We start from the raw sequence: 17,876 nt of genomic DNA, 5'->3' as shown, positions 1-17,876 counted from the left end.
TAGATTTTCCCGCACGACCCTCTTCGACCCGCAACGCCTGCTCCACCTGTCGTTGACGCATGCTGGTCACCCATCCAAGTGCTATCCAGGCCCAAGGCTGCTTAGCTTCTGAGATCTGATGACACCACCGGGACATTCTGGGTGATCGTCACCCAACTTGGTGTGAGATTTTGTGATTTCCTTTTCACATTTAAAAGTGTTGCTCAAATACCAAACAATGTGTGTTGCGTGTGTTTTGTTTTTTTGTGATCCCAGTCACTAAAAGAACATACCCCTAAGGCTGTTGATTCAGCAATATGAATTGAATGCATCGGAAATAATCGAGGGAGACAAATTTATTTCAACTTCAATTTACTTCCTTTTTAGTAATTTTCTTCAGAAAAGAAAAGAGAGAGACAGACAAGTTTCGTCGGTCAACGATGGGCCCAACCACGGTCAACAGGATCCACCACAAATGGTAAAAAGCAGTCGTTGTGAATGTAGGTGTAAGTGCGATGACATCGACCGGCACGTGCGGGTCTTCTCGCTCGTGTGTGTGAACCCAAGAAACGAACGATGCGTTTGAAGTTCGAACCAAACCGTAGAAAAAGACTGTTGAGAACATCGTGAGATATTTAATAATGTCATAGATCAAAAAAATATCATGCAACTCTAAGATTTCTGGCACTTGAATCAAGTGGATATACGTCGTCAGACGTACCGTCTGGTGTAGGAACACAGAGGCCTTAACGATATATCCTGATTTTTTTTGTAACAGCTTGTAACGCGCTTTAGAAAGTTACAATTACACAATAAATTTTCTTTACAAAAAAATCCCCCCTCCCCCCGCCCGAAATAACTACTTAAAAAAAAACTCAAGCAAGAAACGAAAAGACGAAAATCTACAATCCTAAAAAATATAATTTGATCCACTGTACTGCGCACATTTGCATTAGATGGCCTCAGTTTAACTGATATTCATGGCACACGTGACAGATATTTATACCAAGAGAACAAATAAGACAAAAATGTGAGAGAATCTCTCAATCTCATTGAGGTCCCCGATTGAATGAAGCATACGCAACAGCACTGGAGCTCATCAAATCACAAGTTGCGACAGTTTTTTCTTTTGACAGGCAATATAGCAAATGGACCAACAGCAATATTTGTACATTTTCACAAATCCTTGCTTACATTTCTCGTAAGACAAGTTTCACAGTTTGATATTTTTAGTTTTTTTTTCCTTTTTTTTTTGCAGCTTTGTAGCAACCAACATTGTCAGTCAAGTTGAATAGTTTTTTTTTGCGTTACTATCCTTGAATGCATGCTGACGTTTTCCATTTGATAAAAAAAATGTGTAACATGCACTTCAACGATGGTTAGTCAGTTTTCCCCTCTGTCAAAACTCATTCTCGCCAGTACAAAATTATTTTAAGTCAACGGACGAACTGAGATAGCGAAACGAAAAATACTTTCAAGCAAACACCCGTTTATACTAACTCTAACAGCTTGATTTGAGAAAAAAAGTGCAGTTGTGCACTTGTGTGTTTCGTTACTCAAAAACAATTCAGCAAATAAATATATTCCTTTGAGCAAGCTTAAAGTAGCAGGGTATAATGCACACTATCTTGGCACACTCACCATATCCTGCAAATAATTCCTTCGAGTGACTGGAAATTTCTGGCGGTTGTGTTTTTGTTTCCCCCAATAAATTAGAACACTTTCAAGCACCCTATTTTTTCATTATATATTAATTACACGTTTTTTGTTATTTATCAAAGTGCTGTTTTTTTTTACCAATACTTTACATGGCACTAGACCCACAATGGTAATAGCACCTTTAAAAATAAATATATATTTCGAATGTAATGCACGCGTATAAGTTTAAGTTCAATTGTTATTCGCAAGGAAATCTCGCCAAAAAGAAACCGTCGCGGTAGATGAATGTGGCCGCTAACCGCGACACACCTCGCCACAATGAATTTAGCCGGACACATAATATCTTAGCTTGTAGCAATTATTATTTGCGGGGCTATATGGTGACACGAGCCAGATTCAGGGGGCCGCTGATGTTGTCCTCACGCTTCGGTCGTTCGTCACGCGATAAGTAGCACTCACTTTGGCTACGGGCGGGGGGGGGGTGTCTCCCATTGCACCGCACTCGCTGTTTCCAATATTAAAAAAAAGACAAAGCTAGAAAACAAAACATTTTGGCACGTTTTCGTAATTGCTGGCTCATGCTAGCCATCCTCGTGGTCCCTCGTGAAGCGTTGGCACACGTACATACGGCGTGATATGGACGGAACGGTTGAATGCATAAACATGTTTAAAAAAATAAAAGCATTCGGCACCGGTAAAACTGAAGCGTGCGTGCCACGTGCATCCCCGCAGGCCGTCTGTGAACCGCGTGGCGCAGCGCGTCTCTCCGCAGAGACAGCGGCGCGCGCCCGCCTGCATCGCGCACGGACGCAACGCATGCACGCAGACGAACAGAATACATATGCACACATGCAGACACGCGCACACGCCTAAGCAGACGTACGCTAATACACACGCGTGTGCACACACGCAGGCACAGGCGCACAAAGACAAAGATCCCCTGTGCGGCCTTTTACACAGTCGGGGAAAGTGCCAGCACGGTGTGCAAGGGGGCGGGTGTGGCCAGGACCACGCACGGCCACCTTTGTCTCCCTAGCGCCGACGTTTTACACAATGCGCCGGCTACTCATTAAAGGCCGAGTCGAACGTAACGGGAGGTCCCGGACAGCTTCTGATATCACCGATCTTTGCCTTTTACACACATACACACACACACACGTGCACGCACGCCCGCCGCACGGACACCACCATCCACGCTCGCACCGCATCATCATTCGTCTTTGCGCTCGGCCTGCGCCGGCTGCAGGCTGATGGTGTAAACTGGGAACGCTAGGCCGGAGAAGAGGCCCTCCGCCGTGGTGATGACTCCGCCCGCAGCGGCCGCCGTCGTAGCCGCTCCGAGCGGCAGCTGGTCGGCCGACAGCACCCCTCCCGCTTGCGCCGCGGCCGCGGCCGCCGCGGCCGCCGCGGCGCCCATCCTCTGCACGTGCTGGTAAATGACGTCGGCCGACGCCTTGGGGTCGAGCCGGAGCGCGGCGCTGTTCAGCTCGATGAGGTTGAACGGCGGCGCCGGCCGCAGGGCGTGCGGCCCGGCGGCCGCGCCGGCGTCGGAGCCGGGAGCCGGCGCCGCGCCGCCGACTCCCGCCGCCGGCGCGTCGCCGCCCGGCGCGTAGCGGATCGTGCCCGTCGTGTAGACGCGCGGCTGCGCGGAGGCCGACGCGGCGGCGGCGGCCGCGGCCAGCGGCAGCACGAGTCCGGCCTGCTGCTGGAGCCTCTGCAGCAGCTCCAGCTCGCCCGCCGTGTACAGCAGGGAGGCGACGCTCGCCACGGGCGGCGAGAGGGGCAGAGGGGGCGACGGCTGCCGGTGCCGGGACGCCGTGGTGCTGCCGGTCGCCGACGGGGAGCCGGGAGAGGCGTTGTTGACCGATTGCGGCCGCTGCTGCCCCCCTTCCTCTTTCTCGTCGGCGACCTCGTCGGTTTCGGGCGATGCGAGCACGCTCTCGGGGATGTCCTCGTTGAGGATGTGCGCAGTCTGGCTCGAGTGGACGCTCGACGAGTTGAGCTGCTCGGCCACCATGCTGAAGTCGGAGTCGCCGCGGAGGATCTCGCGGTTGGGCAGGCACGCCCAGGATGGGGCGATCCCGTCGGCCGAGCGCGGGGACACCTCCAGCCTGAACTTCGGCAGCCTTTCGAAGTCCAGCGACGGCGTCACCAAGTGCACGGCGGCGGGCAGCGGCGACTCGACTTTATCCGCCCGCGAGACATCCAGCGTCCACTTCCTAGGGCCCACGATGCTCCTGTCCCTCAGGGATCGCTTCCGTCGTTTCCTGAGTCGGCTGGAGGTTTGCATCCTGCTCTTTGACACCTCCAGCCTGTCGCAGCCATCAATCGAGTCCCGGTCGCTGTCCGATGACATCGATTGGCCCTCCGTAGCCTTTGCCTCCGTGTGCCGATCGGAATTTCTCAGCCTCCGTTGCCGCTGGGTTTTGACGCCTCGGGACAGGACAGTCCTTCTGGGTTGCTCCGTGACCTTTGGCCCCTCGTACAGATCGGAGCTGTCAGACTGGGCGTCCGAGTCTTCATCGTCGTCGTCGTCATCGTTGTCGTCGTCATCTTCATCATCGTCATCATCAAGGTTGTCCGAGCTGCTGTCGTTTTTCATATTGTCTTCGCGTGAGCTTTGGCAAATGCGGGCAGGTAGCTGCTGCTGTTGCTGTATCGAGTGGGTATGGCCTGGGTCCGTCCGTGATATCGTCGTGGCTTTCCGAATGGGCTCCATGATGACGCTGTTTTCGATGATCCCGAGGCGGCCATCCACGCATCTCAACGGCTCGTTGTTTTCTTCTGCAACGTGACAACGTACGACAAAATTTATTTCGTTTGGTTTTAAAAACAAAGCGCAGCGGCGAACTGCGTCCGTGATCTCAAGCGTACGCCAGTGTCACAGAGGGCAGCGTAGGAAAATGAAGAATTTGTTTTTAAAATATCAAACGAGTAACACAAAATATACTTTTTAACACGTGTTACTCATCACTATTGATAATATCGCTTCAACATTGTGGGCCTTTGGTTCGTACAAAGTCATTCACGGTTGTCATCGCTATTGTGACCGCACGCGATAGCACATAGGCACTTGTGATAAGGCAAAGTTCTAAAACCGAATGTTACAGATAAGACCATAACAATGTACGGCCCTTTGTCAATCCGCCATTGTTTGATTTCCTCCATGTGCCATGGCAGCCATGGTGGTTGTTCGACCATGTTTCACCACACTGGTTGATGCGGGTTGGTGAAGTAAAGGAGGCGGGGTGGGTGGTGCCCAAGATCGGTTCAGATATTGCTCACCACCGATGTCAGTAGCCGCGTCCTGGGAGTCTAACTCCGACTGCTAGGTTCATAACAGTGCAGTGCGTCAAACCGCTGCGCCACCACTCCCCAACAGACCATGCATATCCTTTATTCCAGGATGCTGTGTGGACTTTATAAAACCTTCATGACCAGGCGTGCTCACTAATCATTGGTCGCTCGCTCCGCTATCTATACCCTACGGCTTATCCCTAAGTGAAGCAGTTTATAGAAATCATTATTAACCTTTGGGTAAAAGATTATACTGAGAAAGGAACTAAATACAAAGCACACTCTGTCGATATATCGATTTAATAAAAAAAGATGCTTTCTCTACTTGCCTTTTGCCTCTGTCTCTGAGTCAGAGGTTGATATTTCCGTGGTCTGTTCAGCAAGGCTGGGCATCTGCTGAAGATCCAAAATGCACCCTTTCATCTCCAGGTTGCTGATTGAGAGAAGAACGCCCGGCAAACACACCGCGGGTCAACGCAGAGCAGACTGCACATCAGCCACGCGAGCACCACACATTTAACCGTGTTGATTTCACCTTCCATTGCCAATTTGCCCACTAAAGGGCACACCACATCTGACATTTAAGAATGATCATAATCATCATTCACAGCCCCCTTTGTCAATTCACTGCTGGGTAGAGATTCTTTTGCACCGTACATGGACAAGCCGTGCTAATCGGAGGTGCGGGGGAAGGGCGGCAAATGAAACACGAAAAGCAAAGAAATGAGTTTTCAAAAGAGATTTCAAAGTGCATGGCTCCAGTGGCTTCCTAATAAGGTGCATAGCTTCAGTGGGATGGATGAAGACAGTGTTGTTCGAAGAGGTTGCTTGACTATATTTCACCGTTCTGGTCATTGTGGGTTGGTAAAAGTGTGGGGAGGCGAGGGGGGGGAGGTGTGCAGGACTGGCCAGGAATCAAACTCAGGTTACCAGGTTCATCGAGCATTAAGGTACCAATGCATCACTGCGAAATTGACATTACAACAACGAGTGTATTGCATTGATCCTCAGGCGCTTTGGCCTCTTAATAGACGCAGTCATCTTGACTCGCAAAATCCGAGTCAAGATAACTGACAGGGGTTTTGCGTAATTGTGTGTTTTTGAGAAAGCCTCCATTGCTAGACTAAACGCTGCAATCTGGTGCAATGGGAACATGCATTTGTGCATCTTAGTAATGTCTCCTATGTGCGATGCACACGACCTGGAAATGTCTCTCGAAAATATTTTAACCATGGTGAATAGCGAGTATCATGATCCCAATGATGGCATTTTAACCCATATTCAGATACCCTGAAAAGCACATTTTGCCGATAAAGGCTTTAAAAAAAAAATATATTTTCAATGTTCAACTTCAGGTATTGCAAAAACGGTGTGTAACGATCCATTTACAATGCAGTTACATTTCAGATTTGTATGGAATCCAAATGCGCCTGCACAGCAACATTGTGAATAAAAACCGTGACACCTGTGCCACTTTGCACAATGCCCAGGTTATATTTCACAGTTCACCTTACGTGTATCGATTTAGATATATTTCTTTGCAATACTGCTTTGGAGGTGGTGGCGGTGGACGTGCACGAATAACAACAGCAACAAAATGACAACACATTCACGAAGAACATTGCCTAAAAGAGGAAAAATGATTAATTAAACAATGTTTCAGACAATGTGTTCAGGGCTATTGCTCAACACGCCAACTATCATTAAACAATTCACCCTCCTGCGGGGGGTGGCAGCGTTATTGGCGCAAATACTTTTTGTCATTTTCACTTGCAGTGTGAATAATAAAAAATTACATTTCTAAAGAAACCTCTCACCCGGAGGTCACATTGCACACAGCGGTGGCGAGATGTTAACTCCCTCGCCCGGTACGCAGGAGGTCGTGGGTTCGATCCCGAATCTGACGCCTGCCGTATATTTTGAGTTTGCATGTTCTTCCCGTGGTCGCGTGGAAAATAGGGGCCTCTGGTTTTTCGCTCCACATTTAGAATTATGCATGTGCAGTATTTGGCTGCTATAAACGTCCGCACGATAAGCCACTACGTTGAGCTATCATTTGTGGGCAGGTCGCCTATGAATAAGAGCTATACAGCTCAGTGGGCCTCACCTGGTCAAATATATTTATGGAGTTTTAGTTTCTAATGTATCCGTGCACCCATGTGACGAGGAAAGATTGCAATTTGTTGACCGTCGTTAGTGAACGAATTTAACACGCAGGCTTTCGCGCCCAACATGACTCACAAAGAAGGTGTTTGGGTTAGGTCGCGTTAATTCAAGCGTGTCGTTAACCCGCCGCCGCCCGACGCAGCCAGTCCGTAAGGTTTGTCACGTGGAGCAAAACGTGCCAATTAGCTACCACGCCGGCATATCGGGGTGACGGAGAGTAAACCCGGCGATGACAACAGCCAGGCCTCGTGTGGGCGACTTGCCCGTCGTCGGCAGCGAGGGTGCGAGAGTGCGAGAGGGTTCGGACCTGAGCACGTAATTCACTGACACGACCGTCTTCTCGTCCGCGTTCTTGGTGTTGATGGTGATGGTCGCGGTGGACTGCACCCAGATGTAGCCACCGCACTTCTGCAGCCATCGGTAGTAGTTGGTGATGCACTGTCCCTTGTTTATCACTGCACGGCGGCCAAAAAACACGACGGGCCAAGCGAATAACATTAAGAGCGGACCATTAAGTCAAGTGTATCCGTTAGCCATTATGAAAAGTGGCTGTGCGGTGATGGAGTGAGGGTAGGAGATGGCTGCCTGGGCCGGTGGGTGGACAGAGAGAGCAGGGTTATTGATTGCGAGGAGCACAGATTTTTTCCCTTACAATAACAAAGCCGTGACAAACGCAAGGGGCTTTAAAGCATCGCCACAATTAAGCAGACGCCACAATCCCCGAATCAACTTGCGTAAGTAAAAGCAGGATTCAGCGTCAGCCGCTAAGTGGCCTCTAAGCTGCAATGAGCAGATTGAAACGATGGACAGATTGAATGGTGATCATCCGACAACCCTGGGCATAAATGTGGCACAAATAAGGTCTCGCAGCTGCAATTTTTCTCGGGAGGGAGGGTGGGGGGATGACCTGCACGGATTCCACAAACCGCCGCTTTCTTTGTGCTACTGGGGTTGGGAGTGCGTGCGCTAGGGAGGGGGGGGCCCGAGCTCCACGGCGGCTACCGGCCCCAACCTCGCGTCTCCAAAGTGAAATGGGGACACTCACGATCCAAGTGGCTGAGCCGCAGCGCCGCCACATCCTCCGTGTGGATCAGGTGGTAGCAGCTCTTGCCCACGATGTCGCTCGCTGTGTGGTCCATGTAGTCGCTTATCCTGCTCACGCACAGCCACAGCAGTCGACATTCGCCACTAAGTGCCGGTGACGTCAACCCCAGTGCTTGTTCCAGGCTAGGTGCACTTTGTGGCCACGGTGAAGTGTCGGCGGCTTGCTGGCACGAGGCAGTGGGATAGTCCCAGCTGTTGTGGGCAAACTGAGATAACTGGCAGATGTGCCACCTGTCCACTCAAATTAACAATCATTTAATTTTGAGTTTTAGCCTGCCCAGCTCTTCGCTCGCTGTTGTGAGCGTCGCTCCTCCCCTCTCCATTGTTGCTGGAGGGCGACTACCTCCAACGGCACAGTAGCATCCTTCACTGCCTCCTCCACAGAGGCCGATCTTGTCACCGCTGTCACCAATCATTCCGCACCTCCGATTAGTACGGTTGGCTACGTACGGTGCTAAATAATTTCAACATACATACGTGCAAGTCCACTCAGGTCCAAATTTCCCATACGACATCAGCAAATCTCTTCCGTAGCCCGTGTCATGCCCGTTTAACCTTCTGTAGCGCCCAATATCCAGCCAAACAGAAGCCGCGAGGGCGAGTTGTGGCTCGGCATACCAGCTGCATAGCCCAGCTAAAGCAACCTTACCTGCCGGAAAGCTCACTGATGGGACCATATCATACAGATAAAGACAAAGATCCCCGTATTGCCTTAATAGACTGTTGGGGCAAGTGATGATAGCAAGCACCTATGAAGGCCGGCACGGCACACGAGGGGGTGGGTGGCCATCATCTCGCCCGACAGCCTTTGTCTCCCCAGTAGCGATGTTCACACACCACAGAAGGTACTTATTTGAGGCTGAGTCGCCCTAGCGGAGGCCAAGGACCGGTTCAGATAATCGTCACTGGTGTTGGCCATGAGCGGGAATCGAACTCGGGTTCGCCGGGTTCGTAGCGCAGTGCGCTAACCGCGACACACACACAACCCACACATGTACATACATGTGCAGGAGAGGGGAGAAGAGATTTCAGAATGACCTTCTCAAATAATTCATCAGGGAAGTTACTGACTTTGGCCTCAACCTATCCCTTATCCCCCAGATCTCACTGTTCTGTGTCATTAAACAAAAAACACTCAATTTTCTGTAATGGTAGTCAGACATTTTTAGTCTTTCATTTTTTTTATATAGAGGGAAACTTGGACCTGGTATTTTTTTCCAGAAAGCAAATCACCACTCTGGTCACATTTGACCATTTTAAAACGTTTAATTCTTCACCATTTTTAACCATATTGTACAAATGGCATCATGTCATGAGCAGAAGTATCCATGAGGATCTCTCGCACAGTGGTGCAAATGCTTGTGTTCGAGAACGGCCCACAGAAGCGGATATCACAGAGCTAAATCTGGGATATTTTCAAGTGAGCTCTGGACACATTTTCTATTCCGTCAAAACTCTTTTCTACAGGAATGATTCAGAACAGTATGCTGTTGTGTGATTCATCTCATAATCTTATTTTTTTAAATTATATAATAAGCACAATGAGGACAACTTGCTGGACAAGGTTACAAACTTCGATTTAAAGCTTTCGTGACTGCAGGGATTCATCTTCTTGGTTCTTTCGGTAAAGTCACGTAGAAGGGAAATAATAAAATAATAAAAATAAAACATAATAAAATAAAATTCTCACGACGTTTCGGCCACAACGCAAGCAGCCGTCCTCAGGTGAGGATGGCTGCTTGAGTTGTGGCTGTTCTTCACCTGACAATGGCTGCTTGTGTTGTGGCCGAAACGTCGTGAGAATTGTATTTTATGTTCTATTTTTATTATTTTATTATTTCCCTTCAACGTGACTTCACCGAAAGAACCAAGAAGAAGGTTACAAACCTTCACCAGTGGTGGTGAAGGTTTCACCGGTTAAAAATCAATATAAATAAAAGGTGGAAATTGGAGGTGGCCGGGTGGTTCAGAGGTCAGGGCACTGATCTGGCACCACCGTGTTCCAATATAGGCAGCTGCCTGTGATATCAACCGGGTTCTCCAGTGCATTGTGTTGATCGACTCCAGCCCCGTCAACCAATAACCGCAAGAACAAACAAAAAACCCCATCACATTAAATTTGGTACTGTACTTCATTTGGTTAAATTCCAGCTCTGGGAATTAAAACATTGCCTCCTTCATGCAGAGTGGGACAGGAGGCTCTGCCCTGTGCTGTGTAGACAAACAGGTGTATTTGAATAGATTTCCGAGGTAGCTATATGATATCCGCTTTCCGGGGGCCGTCCGCTAACACACCAAGGGTAGAATTACTCTGCGGGAGAATGTGAATTGATTCTTCATGTCATGACGTGACGGCCGCAGCACAATCGGGATACAATCGGTGGGGGGTCTGAGGGTTTGGGGGACGGGACGGGGGACGGGAATGACATATTTTTGCAAAATTTGGAAAGAAAACATGTGGGTAACAACTAGCAAAAAAAATTGCCAAAAAATACTTTTAGTGCAAATAATTCACGAACAAAATAAATAAGTTAAAGAAAAGATGTCAATCTATTGCTACAGATGAACGAGCAGGTGGTCTCCTGCAATTGTGATTGCCTCTGATATCAGGGTTAGCGAGTTCAGGCCCCCTATTATTATTATACCGTGACATTTTCAGCAACGGCGCGCCACACAAAATGGACTGTATTTTAAGCCCCAATGTTCCGTTTCCTTCATTGCATTCGCGAAAGCTCCCACAAGAGTCATTAATAGAGTGCTTATTTATTGGGCTTAATCGTTTAAAATCGAAAAATGTAAGAGGAACGAGCAGAGAAATAAAGAGCCAACCCACAGCGGAGTGCTGTTGATGAAATGTGGGTCCCTATCGTTCCCGTGGGAACGCTGTTGGTCTAAGAGGGCTTTCTTAGTGGCCTGATTCCACATTCCATCAGGTTGGGAATAAGACAATCACTCAAGAGGTCGTTTAAAAATACACAACTTGAATGACTGACAAATTTGTTCCTCGATAAAAAGGTTAACGTTCAAAGTTGAAACACCAGTTTCATCAGTAGTGATTACTCTGATATTTTTCATTTTATGTACATATGTAAATATAGCCATAATTGTATCAAAATATATACGTGAAGATATCTGGCTGGAGTGTATGTAGTAATGCACTGTGACGAGTTTGACTGACATTTACAACAATTTAAAACCCTGTCAGTCCACTGCTGGATGAAGGCCTCCACACAATGTAATCAGTCATGAGGTTGTTTTTAAATCAGGACAGGTTCAGATGCCACTGGCCACTGATGATAGCAAGGTCCAGGAATCAAACTCAGATGGCAGGGTTCATGGCCCAGTGCGCTAACCACTACACTACCGCTCCACCACAATACTGTACGAATAAAGTTGCTGATTTTAGGGTCACTGCAACAGCATTAGCCATGAGCAGTAAGCAAACCACTGGCTAGTGACATGGGTCATTACGTCACATCGTAATGACTGTCCATGCGACTGAGCACACCCTGGGCTCTCTAAGCAGTGCCAGCTACCATCTCATCCATCAAACCAAGCGGCGTCCTATGGGTAAAGCATTGGTCAGTTGAAAGTCAATGCAAATCTACCATTCTCAATGGGATTGGCAGATCAGTGCCAAATAGCATTCACTGACTGCTGGCAAACATGAACGAAAAGCAATCGTTAGCGTAAGGCAGGCGGTCATGTAGGAGAACGGTATCTTTTACGCGGTGGATTGGTGGCGTGGTGGTTAGCGCGACTTCGCCTCAATAGGCTGCCACAGACTCGCTGGCAACGTTTTAATATCTCTGCGCCAATGCCAAGAATGATGCAAGGTTCGTCAAAACCCAGTATTGTGCCAAGTTGGTGACAATGCTCTTGTGGAACGATGTCAGCATTATAACTGGGCGGAGCAGCGGTTAGCAGAGCCGGTGACCTGAGTTTGATTCCCATTCATGGCTGAGATCAGCGACGAGTGATATCTGAACGGGTGTTCGGCGCGTACTTTTACCAACGTTCGCTCGCTAGTGAAGTATGGTCAAACAACCCCAATGACTGGAACGGTGTGAGAAAGCCTTCATTCAGCAGTGGATTAACAGAGGGATACGTATACATGTAATTATATGTTGTGCATAAATGCAGTCGAATATGAGTTTAACTTTTTTTACTATTAACAGCAGATAGCTATTTTATCTTACAACGATTAATCCTATTATCTTAGCTTCTGCGTGTCAGAGAAAATTCAGTGATCTCACGTGGAAGCAAATGCACCCTACCATCCGTGCTTATCCGTGGCAATGAAAGGAGCAATTCGCAAAGATAACACTCAAATCCAGAATCCACTGCAGGTGTCCAGCACATCAGAGCAGATACGAGAAATTTTAATGAATCAACAGATTAAATTAGTTACTCAACTTAGGCAAATTATCTACACTGGGCAAACAAAGACAAAGACAAAGATCCCCCGTATAACCTTAATATAATGTTGGGGCAAGTGCTGTTAGCGAGCATCACCTATGATGGCCGGCACGACACATGAGGGGGTGGGTGGCCATAATCACGCCCAAACACCTTTGTCTCCCTAGTGGCGACGTTTTTACGCACTGCACCAGGTACTCATTTAAGGCTGAGTCAACCTAGTGAAGATAATCGTCACAGATGTTGGCCGTGAGCGGGAATCGAACCCGGGTCGCCAGGTTCGTAGCGCAGCGAGATAACCGCTACACTACCGTTCCCAGACACACACACACACGTGAACACACACACACACACACACACGTGACAACACACAACCGCACCTGCTTTGGGTAATCAGTAAAGCAAGCCATGGACTCCACTGCACAATGAAACAGGCCTGGCCGTGTTCCACTCACTGCGGCGCAGGTCACTTACTGTAGTGGGGCGTGGCATAAAAACATTTAATAATCCCATAGCACATGCTCCTCCAGGCAAGGGCACAGCCCCACGTGACACCGAGGAAACGCAGACGATTCCGCAATCACTGTGTGCACCTGTGTGCAGAGTCGCAGGCTTCTGAGGTTGCACTCGAGCAGCAGATAAAGTTTGGCTCAGAGGGATTTATTCACACCTGGGAATCTGGTGAGAACCAGGAAACCTATGAATGCACTGATGCATTTGTTAAGCTCAACAACAAAAGATAAAACATGTACCTAGGTTGCTCTATGGGCTATCCCATGCCAACCTTTCCCCTCTCAACCTCACTCTACTCCCCTCCACACAAGAGTTGCCACCTGTCCTGGTTTTCCTAGGATCATCCTCTACTTGAGGTAGCTTTCCTGGAAAAATGTGTGAGTCTTCCCAGAGCACTGTAAGTCCAGGTTTGTGTCAGTTCCAACAAAATCATTCACCACTTAAGGTAATGGCATATAAGTGGAGTTCTCCCATCTTCTGAAATTGCGAGATATTTCTTCTCACCATCATATGTCCTGGTTTTATGTACCTCAGAGGTGGCAACCCCAATCCACCCACTCTGTCCCAGGCAACCTTTGCTCATCGGGAGGTAGCTTATTCTCCTCTGCTGTCCTCAGTCTGGGACTCCCTTCCCCCAGCCATCTGCTGATAACTCCCCAGCCCTGTTAAAGGCTCGGCTCAAGGCCCTCCTTTTTCCTCTTCCTATTGTGGTGACATGGAATGGGTCACTATGGCGCGTAGCGCTGGTTGCGGGCAGCCCTGTCTGCCAGCGGGTCACGTGATGAGCCGGAGAAAGAGATGTGGTGCAAAGGTGATAGACGGGGCACGTGAGGTAAAGCTCGGAAACCTTCTAGTAGGTTCTAGAAAGGGGGCGTGGCCGAGGGCGGAGCGAGGCCACTCTGGGTGGATTCAAGGAGTGGAACCGCCGTGCTGCTGGAGTCTTCGTCACCGTCTTCACCTCCTCGGCGTTGTTGATCAGGCAGCCTGTTAGCTGTCACTCCCTGTACCTGTGGAGGCTATAATAAATAGAGTGCCTCCTACTATTAGTGTCTCTGAGTGACTCACTACACGATGACTGACTGCCTCTCTCTATAAGATAGAAAAATGTCCACGTTTTCTCTTCAGCACATTGAGATGCGGTCACAGTTCGCTGAATTTAATTTGTAAACTGTAATTGACTTGCAGGGTGAACAATAGAAAGAGCAAAGCTACCCAATGACCTCAGCAGCGAAAATCTTCATCACAAACCCTCACAATAAATAAACATGTTATTTAATTTAAAAAATAACAATGATTTCAATCTCTTCCTCATTCCACTATTGGATGAAGGCCTCCCCATGCAGTGACCTCACCACTCTGGTCAGCGTGGGTTGGATGAAGAGGTGGCGCATCTGACCGATTCAGCTATAATTTGACACTGATGCTGGCCGTGGCCTGGGAATTGAACTTGGGTCGCTGGGTTCATGGCACAGTACAAGAGCCACTCCACCCTACAATCTCATTTTCCACCGCTACGTTTACCCTCCGCTTTATATTTGACGGTGCTCCGTATTTTCCTCCTTTGAATTCAAATTGGCGAGGATGGGAGTGATGTCGCGCTCAGTGTGAGCGCCCCTTGAAGCGTAAGCAGCTGCTGTCCAACAGGCGGTCAGACTGCTGCAGAAAAAACCGGCGCCGCTCAAGAACCACCGGTTGCTTTCGGAGTGGTGGTGCGTTCAAGTTTCAAGTCACAAGTTGATTTTGTTGTACGTGTTGAACTTCTTTCGCACCGTACGTAGCCAACTATGCTAATCGGACGGTGCGGTGGGGGAAACGACAACAGATGCAACACAAGAAGCAGTTCTAAAGAAATGAGTTTTCTATCGAGATTATTTAAAAGCATATAGTGGCTTCCTAATATCGGAAGGAAGAGCGTTCCAGACGGCCGCAGAAGCGCATCTGAAAAGCGCCGCACCGTGCAGTGACCACCATCTTTGTTCAACCGGCTGGATGAGATCTCAAGAGGCCAGGATGAGTCCGATTTGTAGGAGAGGCTTCGGGTCACCAAAGTGGCAAAAACCGCAAAAGCAAGACACAACGAAGCCAAGCGACGGACGAAACGCCATCGTTTGCTGTCACGCGATGGTCCGCGGCTGGCCGTCCACCAAGGCGTGGGTACAGCCAATTCATTCATTTCCCTGCGCGACGGCCTTGGGACTCAGTGGGGGTGTGCTTATTCAATTAAGTAGCGCTGTTCACATGGAGGAAGGGCATCGCGGGAGGTGGAGTAAGGGAGGGGACATCGCCGAGAAAGGATGTTGCGTACACGTAGGTTGCTTGGAAACCTGTTGTATAACGATGGCTCTTTTGCGCAACTCTCCCGGGCGACGCGCCTTAGTGGCAGAGAACAGTTAAATTGCTCGCGATGAGACGAGTGCTCGTCGCCGTCATTAAGCTGTCTCAGTTTGGACAAAGGCAGCTGTGCCCACTGCACCCTTGTTCTCTCGCCTACGCTCGGCCACAACTGTGCACATTGTTGTTATTAATAGAACAAAACCGATTTCTTGGAACGGTCCACCTCTCCCCTACTTGTACGAGACGAGGCTCACTCTGTCCTTACTCGTGTCCCACGCACATTGTTTGAAGCTCCTGGTCTTTAGAGTCGGCGCATTGTGCTAATGATGACATCCACTGTTGAGATTCCCCACCCAGGCTCCAGTAGACTCCACGGTTGGTTTAATCATGACATTCTGAGAAGTTCTCTTGAGCATTTCTGGATTGTTTTGATTGTTAGGGGACAGTTAGAAACATAGAAATTAAATGTCGTAACCCTTTAAGAGGGATATTTTTTTAAGACTGTGTTTGTTAGGCCCACATCAAACAAGCCTTAATAAATCATCATTATTGGCTTCGACTGGTATTGAATAATATTGATAAACCACCACCACTCACCCCAGCTCCCCCACTCTCACCCATGAACCACCACCACACACCCCAGCTCCCCCACTCTCACCCACGCACCACCACCACTCACCCCAGCTCCCCCACTCTCACCCACGCACCACCACCACTCACCCCAGCTCCCCCACTCTCACCATCGCACCACCGATCCCCAATTCCCCCGCTCACACCCACCCACCCACGCACCAGCAGCAGCAGCAGCAGCACTGACCTGCTCTCGCAGTAGGAGACGCGCAGCTCGAGGTTGAGCTTGGTGACGAACATGTGGCAGTCGATGCGCACCTCGCTGAGCGTGGGAGGCGGCAGCGCGTGCGCCACGGCCACCAGGCCCAGCAAGGGGTGCTCGACGGGCGGTGACGGGCACGGGGACGCGGGGGAAGCTGGCGCCTGCCCGCCGCCGCTGCTGCTGCGTCGCCGCAGCCGGGCGGCCAGGTGGATGACCTGCGCGCAAGTGCGTGTGTGTGTGTGCACACGTGTGTGTGTGTGCGTAAGCGCGTGTGTGTGTGTGTGTGCGTGAGTGCGTGTGTGTGTGGGCACACGTGTGTGTGTGTGTGCGTAAGCGCGTGTGTGTGTGTGTGCGTAAGTGCGTGTGTGTGTGGGCACACGTGTGTGTGTGTAAGCGCGTGTGTGTGTGTGTGTGCACACGTGTGTGTGTGTGCGTAAGCGCGTGTGTGTGTGTGCGCACGTGCGTGTGTGTGTGTGCGTAAGCGCGTGTGTGTGTGTGTGTGTGCGTAAGCGCGTGTGTGTGTGTGCGTAAGTGCGTGTGTGGGCACACGTGTGTGTGTGTGTGTGTAAGCGCGTGTGTGTGTGCGTAAGCGCGTGTGCGTGTGTGCGTAAGTGCGTGTGTGTGGGGGCACACGTGTGTGTGTGTGTGTGCGTAAGCGCGCGTGTGTGTGCGTGTGAAAAGAACGGTAGTGTCGCGGTTAGCGTGCTCGAGTTCGATTCCCGCGTATGGCCACCAACACCAGCGACGATTATCTGAAGCGGCCCTGGGCCTCCCCTAGGTCGACTCAGCCTCAAATGAGTACCTGGTGCGGTGTGTAAAGATTGCCACCTGGGAGACAAAGGTGGCTGGACATGGTGCTGACCATCCACCCTTCATTGGTGCTCGCTAACAGCACTTGCCCCAAGAGTCTGTGAAGGCTCGACGGGAAATCTCTGTCTCTTGTGTGTGCGTACACGTGTGCCCGTGTGTTGGGTGAGACAGATGTGGGCTGGGTGGCCGGTTGGTTGATCGTGGGCAGATTCGGATACCTCGTGCACAAATGGGAAAATTAAAAACTCCCCAGTGTGCGATTGTGGTCCTATAGAACAGACCTACAACATACAATGGACGCAATGGCCCCGATCCACAAATACGAAGGAGACATCACAGCGATACAGAACTCCGCTGCTCCTTATCTCGCTCGACCACCTGAATGTGAAATCGTAGTTGTTGCACTGCATCCACATCAGCCGTACGAAAGAATAAGACGAAGACCCCACCGGCACGCGACTAACTGTGGCATTCCCCTGTATGCCGCTGTGTGGGCCGAGGCGGGGCGGGCGAGAGAGGGGGATTTAAGAAACTCGCCACCATTGCGTCAACTAGTCGCACTGGGAGATGGAGTCAAACTGACCACTGGATGGCAAGCCGCAGTGTGCTCGTCGACAATGACACTGCGGGCAGCAAACGTCCTCCCTTACCCTCACTTTCATGTTTAATACTTTTCATTTTTTGTCCAGAAGGGGGCGCCAGTAATACTTCCACGTACACCGGGCTTCAGAACCCCCCCCCCACCCCCACCATGATCGGCATC

General features: G+C 49.8%; 1 protein-coding gene across 2 annotated transcripts in view; it reads right to left on the bottom strand.

Annotated features, from left to right (window-relative positions):
* Positions 1–340: 340 nt before the first annotated feature.
* LOC144941811 (neuronal PAS domain-containing protein 3-like) overlaps positions 341–17,876 on the bottom strand; it is a 200,359-nt gene continuing 182,823 nt past the window's right edge. For both annotated transcript variants that reach the window (XM_078868276.1, XM_078868277.1), the window contains exons 7-11: positions 16,289–16,518; positions 8,147–8,253; positions 7,409–7,556; positions 5,265–5,368; positions 341–4,422 (exon numbers count right to left, since the gene is read on the bottom strand). In XM_078868276.1, the coding sequence (XP_078724402.1) occupies positions 2,849–4,422; positions 5,265–5,368; positions 7,409–7,556; positions 8,147–8,253; positions 16,289–16,518 (2,163 nt within the window). In that variant the 3' untranslated portion in view covers positions 341–2,848. The remainder of the gene's footprint in view (positions 4,423–5,264; positions 5,369–7,408; positions 7,557–8,146; positions 8,254–16,288; positions 16,519–17,876) is intronic.

Source organism: Lampetra fluviatilis, chromosome 25 (genome assembly GCF_964198595.1).
Source record: "Lampetra fluviatilis chromosome 25, kcLamFluv1.1, whole genome shotgun sequence".
Taxonomy (NCBI): Eukaryota; Metazoa; Chordata; class Hyperoartia; order Petromyzontiformes; family Petromyzontidae; genus Lampetra; species Lampetra fluviatilis.
The sequence above is the reverse complement of the archived record's forward strand: the minus strand, read 5'-3'. Positions and strand labels throughout refer to the sequence as shown.